Genomic DNA, 23,533 nt, shown 5'->3' on the forward strand with positions numbered 1-23,533 from the left:
AGTTTTATATCTTTATGTTTGAAGCCTGAAATGTGGCAAAAGGTCGCAAAGTTCAAGGGGGCCGAATACTTTCGCAAGGCACTGTATGTATAGACCTTGCTTTATGCACAGTAGCACTGTCATGCTGAAATAGGAAAGGTCCTTCCAACTTTAAGGCAACAGTTTGGGGAAGAACAGAATCGTCTAGAATGTCATTGTATGCTGTACTGATAAGCTCTCTTCACTGGAACTAAGGGGCCTAGCCCGAACCATGAAAAACACCCCACACCATTATTCATCCTCCATCAAACTTTAGAGTTGGCACTATGCAATGGGGAAGGCAGCGTTCTCCTAGCATCCGCCAAACCGAGATTTGTCCTTTGGACTGCCAGATGGTGAAGCGTGATTAATCACTACAGAAAACGCATTTCCACTGCTTCAGAGTCCAATGGCGGCAAACTTTGCAGCACTCCAGCCAACATTTAGCATTGTGCATAGTGATCTTAGGCTTGTGTGCTGCTGCTTGGCCATGGAAACCCATTTCATGAAGCTCCCAACAAACTGTTATTGTGCTGATGATGCTTCCAGATACAGTTTGGAACTCAGTAGTGAGTGTTGCAACTGAGGACAGATTCCTTTTACGGGCTATGTGCTTCAGCACTCGGTGGTCCTGTTCTGTGAGATTTAGTGGCCTACCACTTTGAAGAACTGACTTGTAGGGAAGGTGGCATCCTATGATGAGCTCTTCAGTAAGGCCATTCTACTGCCAATGGCCGTCTATGGAGAATACATGGCTGTGTGCTCTATTTTAATACACCTGTCAGCAACGGGTGTGGCTGAAACAGCTGAATTCACCAATTTGAAGAGATATCCACATACATTTGTTTGTTTGTTACATACAGTACCAGTCAAAAGTTTGGACACACCTACTCATTAAAGGGTTTTTCTTTATTTTACTATTTTTCTACATTGTAGAATAATACTTAAGACATCAAAACTATGAATGAACACATATGGAATCAAGTAGTAACCAAAAGTGTTAAACAATCAATAGATATATCTATCTATCTATCTATATATATATAGATATTCTTCAAAGTAGCCACCCTTTGCCTTGATGACAGGTTTGCACACTCTTGGCATTCTCTCAACCATCTTCACCTGGAATGCTTTTCCAACAGTCTTGAAGGAATTCCCACATATGCTGAGCACTGGTCGGCTGCTTTTCCTTCACTCTGCGGTCCAACTCATCCCAAACCATCTCAATTGGGTTGAGTTTGAGTGATTGTGGAGGTCAGGTCATCTAATTCAGCACTCCATCCCTCTCCTTCTTGGTCAATTATCCCTTACACAGCCTGGAGGTGTTGGGTCATTGTCCTGTTGAAAAACAAATTATAGTCCCACTAAGCGCAAACCAGATGGGATGGCATATCGCTGCAGAATGCTGTGGTAGTCATACTGGTTAGGTGTGGCTTTAATTGGAAATAAATCAATCACAGACAGTGTCACCAGCAAAGCACCCCCACGCCATCACACCTCCTCCTCCATGTGTCATGGTGGGAAACACACGTGCAGAGATCATCCATTCACCTACTCTGCAAAAATCTCAAATTTGGATTTCCACCAGTCATTTTTCTTGGCCTAAACAAGTCTCTTCTTCTTATTGGTGTCCTTTAGTAGTCTTGTCTGGTCTGATTCAAGCAGTCTCGTCTGAACAGTTGATGTTCAGATGTGTCTGTTACTTGAACTCTTTGAAGCATTTATTTGGGCTGCAATTTCTGAAGCTGGTAACTCTAATGAACATATCCTCTGCAGCAGAGGTAACTCTGTCTCTTCCTTTCCTGTGGCAGTCCTCATGAGAGCCAGTTTCATCATAGCTCTTGATGGTTTTTGCAACTGCACTTGAAGAAACTTTCAAAGTTCTTGAAATGTTCCACATTGACTGACCTTCATGTCTAAAATTGATGGACCGTCATTTCTTTTTGCTTATTTGAGCTGTTCATGCCATAATATGGACTTGATGTTTTACTAATCTTCTGTATACCACCAGTACTTTGGCTCAAATGCAATCAGAAGGAAAGAAATTCCACAAATGAACTTTTAACAAGGCACACCTGTTAATTGAAATGCATTCCAGGTGACTACCTCATGAAGCTGGTTGAGAGAAGCTGCCATCAAGGCAAAAGGGTGGCTACTTTGAAGAAGCTTGTTTAACACTTTTTTGATTCCATGTGTGTTATTTCATAGTTGTGATGTCTTCACTATTATTCTACAATGTAGAACATTGGAAAATAAAAAGAAATGAGTAGGTGTGTTCAAACTTGACTGGTACTGTATATACACACACACAAAAGTAATGTCCCTGTGTAGAGCATAGTAACCTGTACTTTTACTTCAGACTGAATGTGTACAATGTCCCAATAGAGAACATAGAAATTGGTGTGCTCTTATTGGTTGAGAATGATGCAAATGTGTGGCTAATTAAAAAGCTCACATAAAATAAAGGGGGACGGCGTGGAGAAACAATTTAAAGCTGGCACCTTATGGCGAGGGTGTACGTTGAGGGGTGTAGTCACGACTCACTGAACTTTACATATCCTTTGGGGGCAAAGGGTTTAAACATTTATATTTTTAACAAACAACATTTTTCAAGCTTACCACTACCTCAAACTGTTGAATGGCAGGGACAAGATCACAGTCCACAGGCGGAGGTAAGGGAGGAGAGGGGGAGATGGGGGATGAAGAGAGAGAGGGGAGATATAGGGTGAAAAGAGGTAGATATGGAGAGAGAGGTTTAGGGATAATGAGGAGTCAGAGGGTGAATGAGAAGATATAGGGGAAGAGGGAGAGGAGCTAAAGGGGAATGAGGGTGAAAGAGGGAGAGACAAGAGGTACAGTATACTAGGTGGTTGGCAGGGAAGAGGCCTGCATGTATTTTAACTGCTGGTGCACCTTCAACAGACATCCATCCCTAGGTTGTGTGTGTACTGTATGTGTTTTCATGTATGTGAGAACAAGTGAAATTGCTGTGACTATCCTTGTCACGCACCCATAGTTCCCAGTAAGAGTGGGGATGCACAATTTCTCACATCACTCATTTCTAAAAGCATCCACAGACTAACAAACTCTAACCTGAACATACATGCTTACAGACCATACACACACTCAGTATATTCCATATGTGTAATTGTGGTAAATTGTGGAAAGAATGTCCTTTTAAAATGACAATGACCCCCCAAAAAGCATTCATTCACTCTGAAAGCTAACAGAGCTAAATAAAGAAGGGCACTTATGTCATGATGTCCAGAATCTCCAAACTCTTTCTGCTCTAAGGGCCAAAATGGATGGAGCAGAATGAGCCAAATGGAACCTCTGGGACCAAGGTTAAGGCCATGTCTCCTCTATGACATAATGACATCAGCATTGTCCGCTACAATGCATATCTGCTGGTTGACACAGCAACAGAGCTGGTAGTCATAGAGCCCAGTCCAACCAATCAAATCAAAGCTATCACAGGGCACACACTGGTTTGTACTATGCTACACTGTATTTCCCCAGACTATGACCTTGAAAGAGATAACAATGCTTTAATTCACTAACGACGTTGGAACATTAGCCTACTTCTGAATTGGTCTTTTTTTTCTGAACAAAACCACCCTTCTACCCTGTCAGTAGAATAATACTTTTTTTTGTTTTTCCAACCAAACCAAGATGGCTGCATGTCTGCCTCCGTGACAGTCTGCAGTGGAGGGATAATGCCCAGATTGTCCATCATGTGGTCTGTCCATTCCACATTCATTTAGAGTAGCCTAGAGACCAGATATATTTACACTGGAACGAGAAAAAAACACCCATCTCTCTCTCCCCCTCACTCCCTCCTAACTTCTCAATTCAAGAAGCATTATTAGCATGACAAGGGGATGCCAAACCAAATTATGACAAAAGCATCTACCTGCTCGCTCTCTCTCTCTCTCTAAATGAGTTTTTATTCTTTAAAGAACTTATGAAAGAGATTGGTGTGTTTTTTTATTATCTAATCATGGAATGGGGTTGTTCAATGACAGATTTTAAACAAAATACATGTCTATCACTTGATGGTTTCATTTCAGAGACAAAATAATCATGTCTTTTTTTAACCAAATGCTATATATCAGCCTCATTCTCAGATAAATAAGTAATACTGCTAGGTCTAAAATCCAACTGGGATTGAGATAAAACTAAATTATTAAACAGGAAGTCTTTCAACTTTGAGTTCACCGGGTTTTACAAAACTTTTTCCAGTGCAGACAGTTTAGATATGGGACGATAGCTATCCAACCGTGACGGATCTCCACCCTTATATAAAGGGATGATGTAGGCTGCTTTCCAGACTTTTGGAATCATATTAATTGCCAATGAAATATTGAATTTATGTGTGAGAGGGTCAGTAATGATCTCTGCACCAGTTTTTTTTTTTTTTAATTTTAAGTTCAATTAGTCCGGGCTGACCGCTATCTTAATATCAAAAGATTTGAGTGCCTTTACAACTTCTGAAAGCGCAATCTCGGTCAAATGAAATAGATGAACTGTAGGTCGGCTTGCGACAGTTTCATGCACAGCCTCATTCGAGACGCTAGGATGGAGTTCATTATTAAATTAATGCCCAGCCTTAGAAAATTGCTCTTTAACCATGTCAAGCAGTTTATTCGTGTCAGTCACATACATTGAATTTGAGGTCAACTTCAGCGGAAGACCAGAGGAGTTCGTGTTAGCATTTATGGACTTAATGGTTTTCCATCATTTCGTCAGGTTACTGAGGGTTGCCTTGATAGAGTCGTAATAGAAGCAAAATTTGCATTTCCCTATTAACAAAGTGCACTTATTTCTCAGTGCCCTGAATAATTGCCATTCAGCCTGGGAGTTGTCCTTTCTGGCTTTGGCCCATTGTGTATTTCATTTATGGATCAAATCAGATAATTCCCTGTACTTTTTAAGAGGGCGTGTTGATCACAGATTGTAGAAAACATGGAATGAAAATAGGAGAACCATTCTTCGATGTCAGTAATATACGCAATCCTATCCCAGTTGCAGGTGGAACATTTGTACAGGAAAGCCTGCTCACAGAATTTCTTAAAATGATGTTTGACTATGAACCGAGGGGGCACTTTAGGGATTTTAGTGTCTAACGCAAGCAACTTTACAATGATCACTTAAATCATTAGCTAATGGAAAATATTAACAGCCTGGTACTTATGCAGATTGTTAGTTAGAATAACATCAGTAAGTGTGGACTTGGAGATGTATTTTGGGTTGGGTCTTGTGACTGCATTTATCAGTTGAGTAAAATTCAGTGGTTTGCACAGTCCTCTTATAGCCTCAAGAGAGTCCCAGTCTTAGTTTAAAATCGCCCATGAGCACCATTTAATGCTTTCCCCAACAACGCAGTAGTTCAGCCAGAGAATCCAGGGATTCTACTTTTGCAGATGGAGGAATAACATCCTATTAAGTCTAACTTCACAGCATTTGATAACTGCAGTGCCGATGCTAAAAAACGTTGGTTTAGATAAAGACCTTAGTTCAATAACCACATGTATGTCTTTAATATACTCCGTCACTTAACCATTATAACCAGCCAAGCCTGTAATAAAACACCTTGATTTGCTGCTTCCTCAAATCTCCCTACACTTAGAACACTTAAAAGATGCACGATGCAGAAATCACTCCGCCATTTCCTGGTTGCTAAAACACTAATAGTTCGACTAATTTCAGTTTATGTGACAAATCAAGCAAGTATAGTGTAGAAAATGATTGTTCCAGCTAAACCACTGTGAAAGATATTCTCCATAACCCAAAATATTGTATTTTCAGCTGTTTGAAGCTGGTGTACAAAACTGAAAGTAAAAAGACAAAAACTAAACTTAACGGGAAGCATAGAAATAACACACAGAACATCTACCACTTCCTACACTTGCTTTCATTGAGATTGACAGATCTATAACTCCCATTTCTATGTGAATGGGTCACCCAAAAAGTTACATTTTGCAGCTTTAAAATAATACAAACTAAAGTAATCTGATGCAACAAACTGTTTTAACCAGACCAAATCTTGTCGATAAGAAAGTTTAAAAAGCATGTCACAGTAGGAATCAAATGGTAACACAGTCAGACCTCTCTGAAAGATAAAACCTGCTGTACTGTCAGTCAAAGTAGGGTTTGGCAGCTTTTCTGGGGTAAGGAAATAGTTATCAAAAGCAGAGACAGGCAGCTATAACCCAGATATGCAGCTATTAAAACCTTAAGTGCCCTAACATTTTTCAGCTGTAGCCTACAGGTCTAGTTAAGTCAGAAACCAAGTGTGTGCCCTAGCGTTGGTGACTTAGCTGCACGTTCAACAGCTGCTGGAGGAGTGCGCTGACACGGAATTCACCCGGTGTGTGAATCTGGTCAATTCACCCAGTCGCAGTTGAGGCAGCAGCGGGACCTGTAGAACTGCAAATCACCGGTGGCGAGTCTACCTGGCGGGCGTATCCTGGGCTAGCAAACCCAGCGCATCTAGATGTTCTGTCACAGGGCAGATACTGACCTCCGGCTTCCACCACCCAGCACAGCAAGGCAGGAGAGGACACCGGTAGGTTGGCAGAACACAGGTGAAGAATCTGACTGTCGAAGAGTATCCAAGGCTAGTCAGCCCAGCGCATCTAGACAGTCAGTCACAGCACAGATATGTCCTCACAGCTTTCAGGGAAGGCACCACACCGTCACGGTCTCTTCGTGTAGAGACAGCAGACGTCACTATGTGGTTTCCTTGCGATTTTAACACTTGGATTACTTTGTTGCGTTCAGTGTTGTTCAATGGCAACTCTCGCAGCCTATAAAAGTATTGCAAACAACACGATCAACGGAACTGCCCTGCCACCATCTTGATACATTAGTATTGATGGGAAGTAAATTTACAGAGCATTCAGAAAGTATTCAGACCCCTTGATAATTTACACATTTTGTTACGTCAAATCAAATTTTATTTGTCACAAACACATGGTTAGCAGATGTTAATGTGAGTGTAGCGAAATGCGTTACAGCCTTATTCTGAAATTGATTAACAAATAAAACATCCTCAATCTACACACAATAGCCCATAATGACAAACCAATAACAGGTTTTTAGAAATTTGTGAAAATGTATTCAAGATCATTTACATGAGTATTCAGACTCTTTGATATGAGACTCTAAATTTTGGTCCTGTGCATCAATTTATCATATTTGACATGTTTCCACAACTTGATTGGAGTCCACCTGTGGTAAATTCAATTGATTGGACATGATTTGGAAAGGTACACACATCTATATAAAGGTCCCACAGTTGGCAGTGCATGTCAGAGCAAAACCCTAGCCATGAGGTCGAAAGAATTGTCCGTAGAGCTCCGAGGATTGTGTTGAGGCACAGATCTGGGGAAGGGCACCCAAAATTGTCTGCAGCATTGAAGGTCTCTACAAACACATTGACCTCCATCATTCTAAAAATGGAAGAAGTTTGGAACCCCTGACTGTTCCTAGAGCTGGCCGCCCGGCCAAACTGAGCAATAGGGGGAGAAGGGCCTTGGTCAGGGAGGTGACCAAGACTCCGATGGTCACTCTGACAGAGCTCCAGAGTATCTCTGATGGTAGAACCTCCCAGAAGGACAACCTTTCCGCAGCACTCCAACAATCATGCCTTTATCATATAGTGACCAGACAGAAGCCACTCTACCATTAAGTAAAATGCACATGACAGCACACTTAGAGTTTCCCAAAAGGCACATAAGACTCTCAGACTATGAGAAACAAGATTCTCTGGTCTGATGAAACCAAGATTGAATTCTTTGGCCTGAATGCCAAGCGTCACATCTGGAGGAAACCTGGCACTATCCGTACGGTGAAGAATGGTGGCAGCATCATGCGTGGGGATGTTTTTCAGCAGCAGGGTCTGCGAGACTAGTCAGGATCGAGGGAAAGATGAACGGAGCAAAGTACAGAGAGATCCTTGATGAAAACCTTCTTCAGAACACTCAGGACCTCAGATTGGAGTGAAGGTTCACCTTCCAACAGGACAATGACCCGAAGCTCACAGCCAAGACAACGCAGGAGTGGCTTCGGGACAAGTCTGAGTGTCCTTGAGTGGTCCAGCCAGAGCCCGGACTTTAACCTGATCGAACATCTCTGGAGAGACCTGAAATAGCTGTGCAGCGACGCTCCCCATCCAACCTGATAGAGCTTCAGAGGATCTGCAGAGAAGAATGGGAGAAACTCCCCAAATACAGGTGTGCCAAGCTATATATACACACACATTTGAAGTCGGAAGTTTACATTCACATTAGCCAAATACATTTAAACTCAGTTTCACAATTCCTGACATTTAATTCTAGTAAAAATTCCCTGTTTTAGGTCAGTTAGGATCACCACTTTATGTTAAGAATGTGAAATGTCAGAATAATAGTAGCGAGAAAGATGTATTGTCATCTTTTATTTCTTTCATCACATTACCAGTGGGTCAGAAGTTAACACGCACTCAATTAGTATTAGGGAGCATTGCCTTTAAATTGATTAACTTGGGTCAAACGTTTCGGGTAGCCTTCCACAAGCTTCCCACAATAAGTTGGGTGAATGTTGGCCCATTCCTCCTGACAGAGCTGGTGTAACTGAGTCAGGTTTGTAGGCCTCCTTGCTCGCACATGCTTTTTCAGTTCTGCCCACATATTTTCTATAGGATTGAGATCAGGGCTTTGTGATGGCCACTCCAATACCTTGACTTTGTTGTCCATTTTGCTACAACTTTGGAAGTATGCTTGGGGTCATTGTCCATCTGGAAGACCCATTTGCGACCAAGCAAATGATGTCTTGAGATGTTGCTTCAATATATCCACGTAATTTTCCAGCCTCATGATGCCATCTATTTTGTGAAATGCACCAGTCCCTCCTGCAGCAAAGCACCCACACAACATGATGCTGCCACCCCTGTGCTTCACGGCTGGGATGGTGTTCTTCGGCTTGCAAGCCTCCCCCTTTTTCCTCCAAACATAACATTGGTCATTATGGGGAAACATTTATTTTTGTTTCATCAGACCAGAGGACATTTCTCCAAAATGTACAATATTTGTCCCTATGTGCGTTGCAAACTGTAGTATGGCTTTTTTTAATGGCGGTTTTGGAGCAGTGGCATCTTCCTTGCTGAGCGGCCTTTCAGGTTATGTCGATATAGGACTCGTATTACTGTGGATATAGATACATTTGTACCCATTTCCTCCAGCATCTTCACAAAGTCCTTTACCGTTGTTCTGGGATTGATTTGCACTTTTCGCACCAAAGTACGTTCATCTCTAGGAGACAGAATGGGTCTCCTTCCTGAGCGGTATGATGGCTGTGTGGTCCCATGGTGTTTATACTTGCGTACTATTTTTTGTGCAGATAAACGTGGTACCTTCAGGCGTTTGGAAATTGCTCCCAAGGAAGAACCAGACTTGTGGAGATCTACAATTATTTTTCTGAGGTCTTGGCTGATTTCTATTGATTTTCCCCTGATGTCTAGCAGAGGCACTGAGTTTGAAGGTAGGCCTTGAAATACAGCCATAGGTACACCTCCAATTATGTCAATTAGCCTATCATAAGCTTCTAAAGCCATGACATCATTTTCTGGAGTTTTCCAAGCTGTTTAAAGGCATAGTAAACTTAGTATACATAAACTTCTGACCCACTGGAATTGTGATACAGTGAATTATAAGTTAAATAAATCTGTCTGTAAACAATTGTTGGAAAAATTAGTAGATGTCATAAACGACTTGCCAAAACTATAGTTTGTTAACAAGAAATTTGTGAAGTGGTTGAAAAACGAGTTTTAAATGACTACAACCTAAGTGTATGTAAACTTCCGACTTCAACTGCATGTGTGTGTGTGTGTATATACACTGCTCAAAAGAATAAAAGGGAACACTAAAATAACACATCCTAGATCTGAATGAATGAAATATTCTTATTAAATACTTTTTTCTTTACATAGTTGAATGTGCTGACAACAAAATCACAATAATTATCAATGGAAATCTAATTTATCAACCCATGGAGATCTGGATTTGGAGTCACACTCAAAGTTAAAGTGGAAAAACACACTACAGGCTGATCCAACTTTGATGTAATGTCCTTAAAACAAGTCAAAAGGAGGCTCAGTAGTGTGTGTGGCCTCCACGTTCCTGTATGACCTCCCTACAATGCCTGGGCATGCTCCTGATGAGGTGGCGGATGGTCTCCTGAGGGATCTCCTCCCAGACCTGGACTAAAGCATCCGCCAACTCCTGGAAAGTCTGTGATGCAAGGTGGCGTTGGTGGATAGAGCGAGACGATGTCCCAGATGTGCTCAATTGGATTCAGGTCTGGGGAACGGGCGGGCCAGTCCATAGCATCAATGCCTTCCTCTTGCAGGAACTGCTGACACACTCCAGCCACATGAGGTCTAGCATCGTCTTGCATTAGGAGGAACCCAGGGCCAACCGCATCAGAATATGGTCTCACAAGGGGTCTGAGGATCTCATCTCGGTACCTAATGGCAGTCAGGCTACCTCTGGCGAGCACATGGAGGGCTGTGCGGCCCTCCAAAGAAATGCCACCCCACACCATGACTGACCCACCGCCAAACCGGTCATGCTGGAGGATGTTGCAGGCAGCAGAACGTTCTCCACGGCGTCTCCAGACTGTCACATGTGCTCAGTGTGAACCTGCTTTCATCTGTGAAGAGCACAGGGCGCCAGTGGCGAATTTGCCAATCTTGGTGTTCTCTGGCAAATGCCAAACGTCCTGCACGGTGTTGGGCTGTAAGCACAACCCCCACCTGTGGACGTTGGGCCCTCATACCACCCTCATGGAGTCTGTTTCTGACCGTTTGAGCAGACACATGCACATTTGTGGCCTGCTGGAGGTCACTTTGCAGGGCTCTGGCAGTGCTCCTCCTGCTCCTCCTTGCACAAAGGTGGAGGTAGGTCCTGCTGCTGGGTTGTTGGCCTCCTCCACGTCTCCTGATGTACTGGCCTGTCTCCTGGTAGCGCCTCCATGCTCTGGACACTACGCAGACAGACACAGCAAACCTTCTTGCCAAATCTCGCATTGATGTTCGATCCTGGATGAGCTGCACTACCTGAGCCACTTGTAGCATGAGACGGAGTCTACAATCCACACCACTAGAGTGAAAGCACCGCCAGCATTCAAAAGTGACCAAAACATCAGCCAGGAAGCATAGGAACTGAGAAGTGGTCTGTGGTTATCACCTGCAGAACCACTCCTTGTCTTGCGAATTGCCTATAATTTCCACCTGTTGTCTATTCCATTTGCACAACAGCATGTGAAATGTATTGTCAATCAGTGTTGCTTCCTAAGTGGACAGATTGATTTCACTGAAGTGTGATTGACTTGGAGTTACATTGTGTTGTTTAAGTGTTCCCTTTATTTTTTTGAGCAGTGTAAGACCTTTACAGTGTGAGACCTTTACAGTGCCTTGCGAAAGTATTCGGCCCCCTTGAACTTTGCAACCTTTTGCCACATTTCAGGCTTCAAACATAAAGATATAAAACTGTATTTTTTTGTGAAGAATCAACAACAAGTGGGACACAATCATGAAGTGGAACGACATTTATTGGATATTTCAAATGTTTTTAACAAATCAAAAACTGAAAAATTGGGCGTGCAAAATTATTCAGCCCCTTTACTTTCAGTGCAGCAAACTCTCTCCAGAAGTTCAGTGAGGATCTCTGAATGATCCAATGTTGACCTAAATGACTAATGATGATAAATACAATCCACCTGTGTGTAATCAAGTCTCCGTATAAATGCACCTGCACTGTGATAGTCTCAGAGGTCCGTTAAAAAAGCAGAGAGCATCATGAAGAACAAGGAACACACCAGGCAGGTCCGAGATACTGTTCTGAAGAAGTTTAAAGCCGGATTTGGATACAAAAAGATTTCACAAGCTTTAAACATCCCAAGGAGCACTGTGCAAGCGGTAATATTGAAATGGAAGGAGTATCAGACCACTACAAATCTACCAAGACCTGGCCATTCCTCTAAACTTTCAGCTCATACAAGGAGAAGACTGATCAGAGATGCAGCCAAGAGGCCCATGATCACTCTGGATGAACTGCAGAGATCTACAGCTGAGGTGGGAGACTCTGTCCATAGGACAACAATCAGTCGTATATTGCACAAATCTGGCCTTTATGGAAGAGTGGCAAGAAGAAAGCCATTTCTTAAAGATATCCATAAAAAGTGTCGTTTAAAGTTTGCCACAAGCCACCTGGGAGACACACCAAACATGTGGAAGAAGGTGCTCTGGTCAGATGAAACCAAAATTGAACTTTTTGGCAACAATGCAAAACGTTATGTTTGACGTAAAAGCAACACAGCTGAACACACCATCCCCACTGTCAAACATGGTGGTGGCAGCATCATGGTTTGGGCCTGCTTTTCTTCAGCAGGGACAGGGAAGATGGTTAAAATTGATGGGAAGATGGATGGAGCCAAATACAGGACCATTCTGGAAGAAAACCTGATGGAGTCTGCAAAAGACCTGAGACTGGGACGGAGATTTGTCTTCCAACAAGACAATGATCCAAAACATAAAGCAAAATCTACAATGGAATGGTTCAAAAATAAACATATCCAGGTGTTAGAAGGAGGAATGTGAAAAAATGTCAGTCTCTCGATGTGCAAAACTGATAGAGACATACCCCAAGCGACTTACAGCTGTAATCACAGCAAAAGGTGGCGTTACAAAGTATTAACTTAAGGGGGCTGAATAATTTTGCACGCCCAATTTTTCAGTTTTTGGTTTGTTAAAAAAGTTTGAAATATCCAATAAATGTCGTTCCACTTCATGATTGTGTCCCACTTGTTGTTGATTCTTCACAAAAAAATACAGTTTTATATCTTTATGTTTGAAGCCTGAAATGTGGCAAAAGGTTGCAAAGTTCAAGGGGGCCGAATACTTTCGCAAGGCACTGTATATAAAATAATGACATTTACACACACACACACACAAAGATTTCTAAAAACCTGTTTTTGCTTTGTCATTATGGGGTATTGATGAGAGAAGAAACGATTGAATCCATTTTAGAATAATGTGGAAAAAGTCGAGGGGTCTGAATACTTTCCGAATGCACTGCACATGTTTCACATCTCTAGAAGGTGGCTAAAACATGCTTCCCCTCAATATGAGATCTGTATGCAAAACATTTACATTAGACATTTTAGTATTTTAGCAGATGCTCTTATCCAGAGTGACTTACACTAAGTGCATTCATCTTAAGATAGCTAGGTGAGACAACCACATACTGTATCACAATGAAATATACAGGATACGAACATTCCATTCCAGCTTAACAATGGACATTTAGGTTTTTGCAACAACAAAAAAACTACCTTTTAATCCACATCTAGAATCTATGAATAAAACATCTAAGTACAGTAATATTTTGGACAAACACTAAGCAATCATTTCTGGTGAAAAAAAACACACGTGAAAAATTGGTGGATATAGCACTTTGGAAATAAACTCATTTATTTATAACATCAGAGACCAAGAACGTCAAACTACGCATGGTCTAATTGCCTATAATATATTCGGAGTGAATCTCACCAGTACACTCAAAAATACAGGGGTGACCACATTCTAGTCTTCATCACTCTTAAAGGCAGTCTCGTGTAATGCTGTAATCCTGCTCTTTTCCTGCCATGGCGCTAGCAGCATAACTGAGCTGATGTGTCATACAACCCCACCCACCGAACAGGGAAATCCTGGGCCAATGAGGCTGGGCCATTAGCTGCAGGCACAGCGATGAATCACTGCTCTGCCCGTGTCATATATGCCTACATGCCACGCCATTCTAACCGCCTCCACAAGAGAACTAGGGCGTGTTTACACACATCTAACTAGGCTTATATCCTAAGTAATAATGTCTAGTTGTTTCTTTACCTTGCTGGACTGTCGTAAGTTTCTCCCCTTTGCCTGAAATAGTGATGTGTCATGTTCTAATTCTATGTAAGCCTTGCCTACGTAAGTTGTTATGGAGTCCCCCGTGTTCGATACCCTGGTCCCCTGTGTTCGTTACCCTGGTCCCCCGTGTTCGATACCCTGGTCCCCCGTGTTCGATACCCTGGTCCCCCGTGCTCGATACCCTGGTTGGATAACTTGAGCAGATCCAGTCTCAAACCTAGGTTGGACAGCAAAATCAACAGGAGCAGAAGCATTGCATTGTGTTTTCAAAGAAACAGTAGTGTCTCTGGAGCAAACAACGCTACACTGAACACAACATAGCAGAGAAGAGCAAATCCGATGAAACTGTACTTATGGCAATGCTGAGAGTGTCCAAGAGTGTGTGTGTGCGTGCATTTGTATGCACTTTTGTTTGTGTACGCAGGCATGCATGTGTCTGTGTGTGTACGGGCACGTGTGTGTGTGTGTGTGTGTGTGTGTGTGTGTAGTGGGTGGAGAAAAGGGGAAAGTGCCTCTCCTCTCTGTGTAGTAGTTCAGGTGAGTGTTAATGGAGGTGGTAAAGTGTTGTTAAGGTGGAGGTTAATGCTCATCTTTCTCTCCTCTCCCGCCTCCACTGATGCACCACAGAGTAATGAACCATAGAGATAAAACGACTGGATCCATCTCTAGGAAATGAACAACCACATTTATCCTGGATCAGGTGATGCACTTAGTGCTACTGCATCAGTATTCACATGTTCCCAAATGGCACCCTATCCCCTATACAGTGCAATGCTTTTGACCAGAGCCATATAGGTCCTGGTCAAATGTGGCGTACTACAGTATATAGGGAATAGGGTGGCATTTTGGATAAAACACATTGTAGTTGGTAGATAACTAGCCAGCCATATCAAATAAGGAAGTGTTCTGCTAGCTACAGTACTGTGTACGGAAGCGGTACAGACGGATAAAGATATACATTTGTAACATGCACTGGGCTGTGGTGAGATGAGAGTGACGTCATTGTCAGAGAAGCCCCCCGGTGGATAGAACACTTCCTCACACAACCAAGGGACTGAAGTAGAACTGTATCGGCAAGGCAAACCGAATCCTAGACAAGTAATTTGAGCCGAGCGGCCCCTTCTTGTCTAGTGAAAGAAAGTGAATCCACGCACTAAATAGCGGCATTATGACAACAGTGATGAGATGCCAGGCTTCTGAGGACCATTTGCTTACAAAACAACCAGCAGAAAACCCATCTTGTTTTCTACTGCAATTAACCAGCCTTTCGTTATGTGTTTGAGTGGCTCTCCCTCCCCCCCATCCACCCGTCAGTCCACTGAAAACATAATTATGTTTCCTTCATTAAAAATAGTCATTTATTGTGCGGAGAACGGCACTACAGCTGTCCCTTGATTACTAAATGGAATAGAGCAATGATCTATGAAGTCATTAGGGCTACAGTGTGGAACTAATTCCAACCCTGGAATGAACCGCAGAACCAAGGAGGGGCACTTGCGAGCAAGCAAGCAAGAGCGAAAGGAGGTGGGAGGGAGAGAGAAAGGAGGTGGGAGGGAGAGAGAGAGAAAGGGAGGGTGGGAAGTGGAGAGAGAGAAAGGAGGCGGGAGGGAGAGAGAAAGTAGCAGTGGCCATGTTCTACTCTCAACCCATTGTTGATCAGCTGTCAGATATCATGTGATTAATCTACTCTGAGTGATTCCAATCGTGTATGTACGTGTGTGCACGTGCGTAAATGTTCTGATGATAAATCAGAGTGCAAGTTGTTGATGGCGAAAGATTATCTCCTTGTTTCTAAAGCCAGCCCGGGGATGGTTTGAAGGCCTGGTTAGCAAACGGTGTCTAACTCATTAGCAGTAGGCCCATAGCCACACCTGCGCTAATGGATAGCATGTGCAGGAGGGAGCAGTTAAAGGAATACTTCACTAGCTAAAGGCTTGCTGGGGACTGGGGAGTGGCTGTACAGTGAAATAGATACTGTATTGGGTTAAATGGTTAGCATTAGCAGGTCATTGAACTTGCACAGCCCATACTGGACCTATATTATACATATGATGTACTTCAGCGTGTATTTTCAAAACTTTGGGTAGGAAACAGCAACGATAAAAATGTCCTACACACAGCATCACTTAACCTCCATAATTAACCCTTCACTCTCTGTTGCTCAAACGGATTTAAAAATCAGTCATGTCAGAGCAGTTTAGCCCTGGGACTCAGCACAACCAGCGGCCTAACTCTGGCCATGGGCCCCATTAATGGGTTAAATGTTTCGTCACAATATTGTTTTGAATGTTCGAGTGAATTTTTTAGGGGTCAGTCTTTTTTTATTTTATTTTTTATTTTTACCCTTTTTTCTCCCCAATTTCGTGGTATCCAATTGTTGTAGTAGCTACTATCTTGTCTCATCGCTACAACTCCCGTACGGGCTCGGGAGAGACGAAGGTTGAAAGTCATGCGTCCTCCGATACACAACCCAACCAGCCGCACTGCTTCTTAACACAGCGCGAATCCAACCCGGAAGCCAGCCGCACCAATGTGTCGGAGGCTACACCGTGCACCTGGCAACCTTGGTTAGCGCGCACTGCGCCCGGCCCGCCACAGGAGTCGCTGGTGCACGATGAGACAAGGACATCCCTACCGACCAAGCCCTCCCTAACCCGGACGACGCTAGGCCAATTGTGCGTCGCCCCACGGACCTCCCGGTCGCGGCCGGTTACGACAGAGCCTGGGCGCGAACCCAGGGACTCTGATGGCACAGCTGGCGCTGCAGTACAGCGCCCTTAACCACTGCGCCACCCGGGAGGCCGGGTCATTGTCATTTAAGAGGGCATTCTTTCTACAATTTACCACAATTACACATTACCTGATTACCTGATTTTAGCTAGCTGACTTGAGGCATTGCTAGCAATTGTTGACGAACTTTGCTAGCTAATGACAACATTGCCATCTGTCTAAAGTACATTTGACGACATGATAATGCTGGCAAAGTTGTTTCCAACTATACATTTGACTACTTTCTCAATGTCATCGTATTTCCAGGCACTATTGTGTAATTTAGACTAAACCATATTTAGCCTCTGTCCAGAATGACTGGGCGCTTATCATCACTTTAGGGCACCACTACTGTGCCTCTGGTAGAGGGCGACTTGAGTAGATGTTCATAACAATGGCATGACATGACCAACAATGGCATGACGCGACCGAGTGACAGAGGTGCAACCTATGAATAAGGGTCAGATATATGATGACATCATCATTATAACATTCAGTAGGACTAATGGGGTGATACAGTAATGTGTGAGTGTAATGTCTCTTACCCTCGATGGGCGATGTCTTGAGCCTGCGGCAGACCCCCTGCACGTCTCCGTAGGAGTCGGCTATCTTGGTGACGGCCTCTCCACTCCTCAGCTCCATCAGCTCTCGGAGGTCCATCACCGTGATGCCAAAGTCCCCCTCCTGGTTGCCATCGGCAACAGAGTTCCCGGGAGGGTGGTCCGCCGTGTTGTTGGCCATTTTGTCGGTGTTTGATTGTTTTTCTATTTACTCGCCTACTGTCTCTCTAAGATCACTGTGCGTGACAGTTGTAAACTAGGAACTGGCTCGTAGTGCGGAAATAGTTCAATAGTACAATAAGGAAGTCCAAGTCACCTAAGGGCTTCAACACCTAAGTCCTTACTTTGTGCAGACAGGAAATGTGGGTATTGTAGTAGTATTGAGTGGTGGTCTCTCTGCCAGGTGTGGGAGATGAACATCAGTGGACGAGCGTCTGGACCCGGAAGTGCATATTATCTACCAAGGAAACAGTGGAGTCATGATCCGTTGACCACTTCTTCTGTTCCACAAAACTGCAGGAGAAAGAGACAAGAAAAAAAAGGTTTTAAAACATGAATATAAACCACAGGAATAGCTTGCTATTGAGGATTTCTATCAAATACTACAAGATCACCACCACATAACCCGAAAAAAAAAAGAAAAATTATTGTATTATTATAAAATTATTGTAGGAACAGTATGGCAGCGGTTCCCCAAACTGTGGGGCGGGCGAGGGGGGTCATTTGTATTTTAAGGAACTCAGCCCGGTTTGAAACGTACTCTTGAAAGTTACAATTGTAGAACGCGCAAGGTGCAATTACGAAATTGGGTACGGCATCATCAGTTCCTCGTCGTGTTAGTTATTGCAGACCTTAGAGAGCGATGTATAACTAGTCAGAAAGTGTCCAGATCAACCAGCCCATGTCAGCTAACGTTTTTCTATCAAGTTTTTGTTGTTGCCCATTGTCATTTTTTTGGGTCACGCAAATACTACACGCATACACAGTCGACATTGCAAAATGTAAAGAATTGCAAGAAAATTGCAAGAGTGGAAGAACTGAGATCAGAGAAGAAAATGCCAAAACGCTAAAGAGATTTTCAAAAGCAGAGAGCATGTGATTCTCTGAATGGGAAAGACAGCCATGCTTTGCATCGAGGTTGGACAGGCCATACAGTGGGAAACATATTTAGGATAATCCGACTCTCACTTGACACACACAGACCCATTGTTTGTATAAGATTAGCCGTCTCGCAGTGGATCCAACTGCTTGTCCCAAAACGACTGCTTTTCACATAGAATCCTAATTCCCCTATATGGAGGCAGAGGATAAAGACGCCATGGGAATCACCATAGTGACCTGGTTCTATGACACCAGTGCTATGGAGTAGTTATCAGTGGTGTGTAGCTGTAGAGAGGAGCTATAATAGATTGTTAATATCTCCCATACAATACAAAGTCTAATACAGCAGTCTTTAATGCAGCGCTGTGTTGAAACTGACTGGAAGGAAGAGGACATTATGCTAATGTGAGATAACGCTCTGGACCACTCATCTGAGCCAGTGTGTGTGTGTGTGTGCGTGTGTGTGTGTCCCACTCCTCTGGGCTCTCCATGACATACTAAACACCCCAAATGGAGGTCTGCCTTTGATGTGTGCTTATGTGATAAGAACTGATGTGCTGGAGTGTGACTCTCCAGACTTCCATTCTCTGTCTCACAGGCCAGAAATACACTCATGCACACGCGGATCCACACCAGGGTTCCGTTAGGGGAAAGTGACGACTTTTGGCCGATAAAAAATGATGAAAAGCCGATTCATAAAAATTGTCGGGCTGCCTCTCATACACACCCCGATTGCCTTACGTACATGCACCTGATGCTGAGGAGCGAGAGACGAGCCTTGGCCTAAGTTACTGTTGATTGTGAAGATGGAGGCCATTTTCATTGAAGTAAAACGAAAGTTAGAGGGGGAAAAGTATGCCGATAGTGAAAGGGGGGGGCTGTTTGTAATAATTTGTTGTATTATTATTATTATTGTAGGCCTATTTATTCATCTAAACCAGTTGTTTAATATTCAAAAAAAGTGTTTTGTTTCATTTGGTTTTCTCAATACGATCTGCCGTTTTAATTGTGTCCTCCGTATTTAGTTAACGAGGTCAAGTAGACCTGCCTATTGCTGTCATTTGTTGGATACGGGAAGCACTAGACTTTGTTGGTAATTGCTGCAATATAGCCTGTTCAAAACATTTGTGAATGTTTAAACCAGTTCACAAGTGTTTTATTTCATTCTGTTGGGCCATTTTCTTTGGCCAAATTAAGTTCCAACTGTAATATTGTGTTTGCCAAAATATAATATCCTGCTCTTATTTTGCCTATAAACAATGGCTTGACTTAGTTTTGAAATTACCCAAATAAAGTTTAGAAACTTTTGTGAAGGTTTGGTGTTGTGTGGCAGTGCGCACCAACTGACTCTGAAAGTTGAACTTGAGGTGAGGAAGAATGTTTTAGGCCTCACCGGGGTGAATCCTAGAAATTAACAATATAATGCTCATCATTAATTATGATAGAAAATTAACGGATTAGTCTCCTTGTGTACGCCTATATCATAGCAGACGCAGTAGCCCATCTGAAAGGCATGTCAGTGCAGCATTCCACCAGCATCTCTGCAGCTCTAGGTCTAACCTTTATCTTCATTTATATCTTTTTTTAAATATTAATATCGTACAGTGAATGCCTAAGCCTATTGGCATATGCATGCAACGCCCTGGTGCGTTTAGTGCTCAAATCTCCAACAGCTGAATAATTATTGTTTTAGGAAAGTAAAAACCAATAATGCAAATGGGCAAGAACGTTTTTGCATAGGCTACGCACCGAAAACACAAGGAATAGTGTTTTAGAAATGTGTAATTAGGGTTGTTCTCAAGGACACGTAAATGTGGCTCATTTGGCCAACATTGCTCGTTTATTGATGGTGCTGGCTGCTTGGGTGGACGCCCTAATGGGTTACGCACCCCAATACATATGGATGACCGGGGCATTTTCTCAAAATGTCAGATAAATGTAAATATTCACAGTCACTTGGCAAATTTTCCTAACAAAAACCCTGACTGACACACACACACAACCATATTATAATTAGCCTAGGAGCGGTTATTTTATATATGGGAAAGTGGTGTATGTGAGGTGGTTTGCTTGTGAGAACCTGCAGGAAGGCATTAACCTAGATTGGGTTAATATGCTCTTCTTTATACTCTGACATCTTCCCTGGAATTTGATAGAAATGTAAAAACAAAGAGCACCTCACTGATTTAACCTCAGGCCTTTCACTGAAGCAGTTAGACAAAACAACCACCATGGCCATGTACTGCTCCTCAATGGAAGTTTCCACACACTTAGGTTGGAGTCATTCAAAAAAAACGTGTTTTTCAACCACTCCACAAAATCCTTGTTAGCAAACTATAGTTTTGGCAAGTCGGTTAGGACATCAAATTTTTCCAACAATTGTTTACAGACAGATTATTTCACTGTATCACAATTCCAGTGGGTCAAAAGTTTACATGCACTAAGTTGACTGTGCCTTTAAATGCTTGGAAAATTCCAGAAATGTCATGGCTTTAGAAGCTTCTGATAGGCAAATTGACAGTCAATTGGAGGTGTACCTGTGGCTGTATTTCAAGGCCAACCTTCAAACTCAGTGCCTCGCTGCTTGGCATCATGGGAAAAATCTAAAGAAATAAGCCAAGATCTCAGAAAAATATTGTAGACCTCCACAAGTCTGGTTCATCCTTGGGAGCAATTTCCAAAACACCTGAAGGTACCACGTTCATCAGTACAAACAACAGTATGCAAGTATAAACACAATGGGACCACGCAGCCCTCATACCGCTCAGGAAGGAGACACGTTCTGTCTCCTAGAGATGAACGTACTTTGGTGTGAAAGGTGCAAATCGATCCCAGAACAGCAGCAAAAGGACCTTGTGAAGATGCTGGAGGAAACAGGTACAAAAGTATATATATATATATATATATATATCTCCATAGTAGAGGTCAACCGATTCTGATTTTTCAACGCCGATACCGATTATTGGAGGACCAAAAAAAGCTGATACCGATTAATCGGATGATTTTTATTTATATTATTAATTTATATATAATAATGACAATTACACCAATACCGAATTAACACTTAATATAACACATCAATTTAGTCTCAAATAAATAATGAAACGTGTTCAATTTGGTTTAAATAATGCAAAAACAAAGTGTTGGAGAAGAGTAAAAGTGCAATATGTGCCATGTAAAAAAGCTAACGTTTCAGTTCCTTGCTCAGAACATATGAAAGCTGGTGGTTCCTTTTAACATGAGTCTTCAATATTCCCAGGTAAGAAGTTTTAGGTTGTAGTTATTATAGGACTATTTCTCTCTATACCATTTGTATTTCATATACTTTTGACTATTGGATGTTCTAATAGGTACTTTAGTATTGCCAGCCTAATCTCGGGAGTTGATAGGCTTGAATTCATAAACAGCGCAATGCTTGTAGCACAGCAAAGAGCTGCTGGCAAATGCATGAAAGTACTGTTTGAATTAATGCTTACGAGCCTGCTGCTGCCTACCACCGCTCAGGTCAGACTGCTCTATCAAATCATAGACTTAATTATAATATAATAACACACAGAAATACAAGCCTTGGGTCATTAATATGGTCAAATCCGGAAACTATCATCTCGAAAACAAAACGTTTATTCTTTCAGTGAAATACGAAACCATTCCGTATTTTATCTAACGGGTGGCATCCCTAAGTCTAAATATTGCTGTTACATTGCACAACCTTCAATGTCATAATTATGTACAATTCTGGAAAATTAATTACGGTCTTTGTTAGGAATAAATGGTCTTTACACAGTTCGCAACAAGCCAGGCGGCCCAAACTGCTGCATATACCATGACTCTGCTTGCACAGAACGCAAAAGAAGTGAGAAAATTGCCCCAGTTAAAAGAAATTCATGTTAGCAGGCAATATTAACTAAATATGCAGATTAAAAAATATATACTTGTGTACTGATTTTAAGAAAGGCATTGATGTTTATGGTTAGGTACACATTGGTGCAACAACAGTGCTTTTTTCGCGAATGCGCTTGTTAATAAATCACCCGTTTGGCGAAGTAGGCTGTGATTCAATGATAAATTAACAGGCACCACAACGATTATATGCAACACAGGACAAGCTACATAAACTAGCAATATCATCAACCATGTGTAGTTAACTTGTGATTATGTTAAGATTGATTGTTTTTTATAAGATAGGTTAAATGCTAGGTAGCACCTTACCTTGAGTGCAATGTAATCGGCCATAACTGGTGTCCAAAAATGCTGAATACCGATTGTTATGAAAACGGCCCTAATTAAAATCGGCCATTCCGATTAAATCGGTCGACCTCTAATCCATTGTAAAACGAGTCCTATATCATCATAACCTGATAGGCCGCTCATAAACAAAGATTGTACTTTTTGGAGAAATGTCCTCTGGTCTGATGAAACAAAAATAGAAATGTTTGGCCATAATGACCATCGTTATGTTTGGAGAAAAAGGGGGAGACATGCAAGTCGAAGAATACCATCCCAACCGTGAAGCATGGGGGTGGCAGCATTATGTTGTGGGGGTGCGTTGCTGTAGGACGGACTGCCGCACTTCACAAAATAGATGGCATGAAAGGCTTGAAAATGATGTGGATATTTTGAAGCAACATCTTAGGACATCAGTCAGGAAGTTAAAGCTTGGTCGCAAAATGGGTCTTCCAAATAGACAATGACCACAAGCATACTTCCAAAGTTGTGGCAAAATGGCTTGAGGACAACAAAGTCAAGGTATTGGAGTGGCCATCACAAAGCCCAGACCTCAATCCTATAGAAAATTTGTGGGCAGAACTGAAAAGGCCTACAAACCTGACTCAGTTACACCAGGTCTGTCAGGAGGAATGGCATTTTTACTCTGATTAAATGTCAGGAATTGTGAAAAACAGAGTTAATGTATTTGGCTAAGGTGTAGGTAATCTTCCGACTTCAACAGTATATACAGCTTACCATTCAAAGTGAATGGCCATCTATATTGCTCCCCCAAAAAGTGTGTGTTCCTCTCTGTGTATGTGTGAGAGAGAGAGACTTTCCACAGAGGGGAAGTGACCTGGCCTCTAGAGTTTCAATGATGGCGTTTTCAGCAATGCTTCTGGACAAAAAGTTGGTAGACGCTGCTCGGGTC

General features: G+C 42.4%; 1 protein-coding gene across 9 annotated transcripts in view; it reads right to left on the reverse strand.

Annotated features, from left to right (window-relative positions):
* Positions 1 to 23,533, reverse strand: part of LOC110493206 (plasma membrane calcium-transporting ATPase 1) — a 162,759-nt gene that overhangs the window by 99,253 nt on the left and 39,973 nt on the right. For all 9 annotated transcript variants that reach the window (XM_036950054.1, XM_036950060.1, XM_036950055.1 and 6 more), the window contains one exon: positions 17,281 to 17,808. In XM_036950054.1, coding sequence (XP_036805949.1) covers positions 17,281 to 17,476 — 196 coding nt within the window. In that variant the 5' untranslated portion in view covers positions 17,477 to 17,808. The remainder of the gene's footprint in view (positions 1 to 17,280; positions 17,809 to 23,533) is intronic.

The sequence above is a fragment of the Oncorhynchus mykiss genome, chromosome 17 (genome assembly GCF_013265735.2).
Source record: "Oncorhynchus mykiss isolate Arlee chromosome 17, USDA_OmykA_1.1, whole genome shotgun sequence".
In the NCBI taxonomy this organism is placed as follows: Eukaryota; Metazoa; Chordata; class Actinopteri; order Salmoniformes; family Salmonidae; genus Oncorhynchus; species Oncorhynchus mykiss.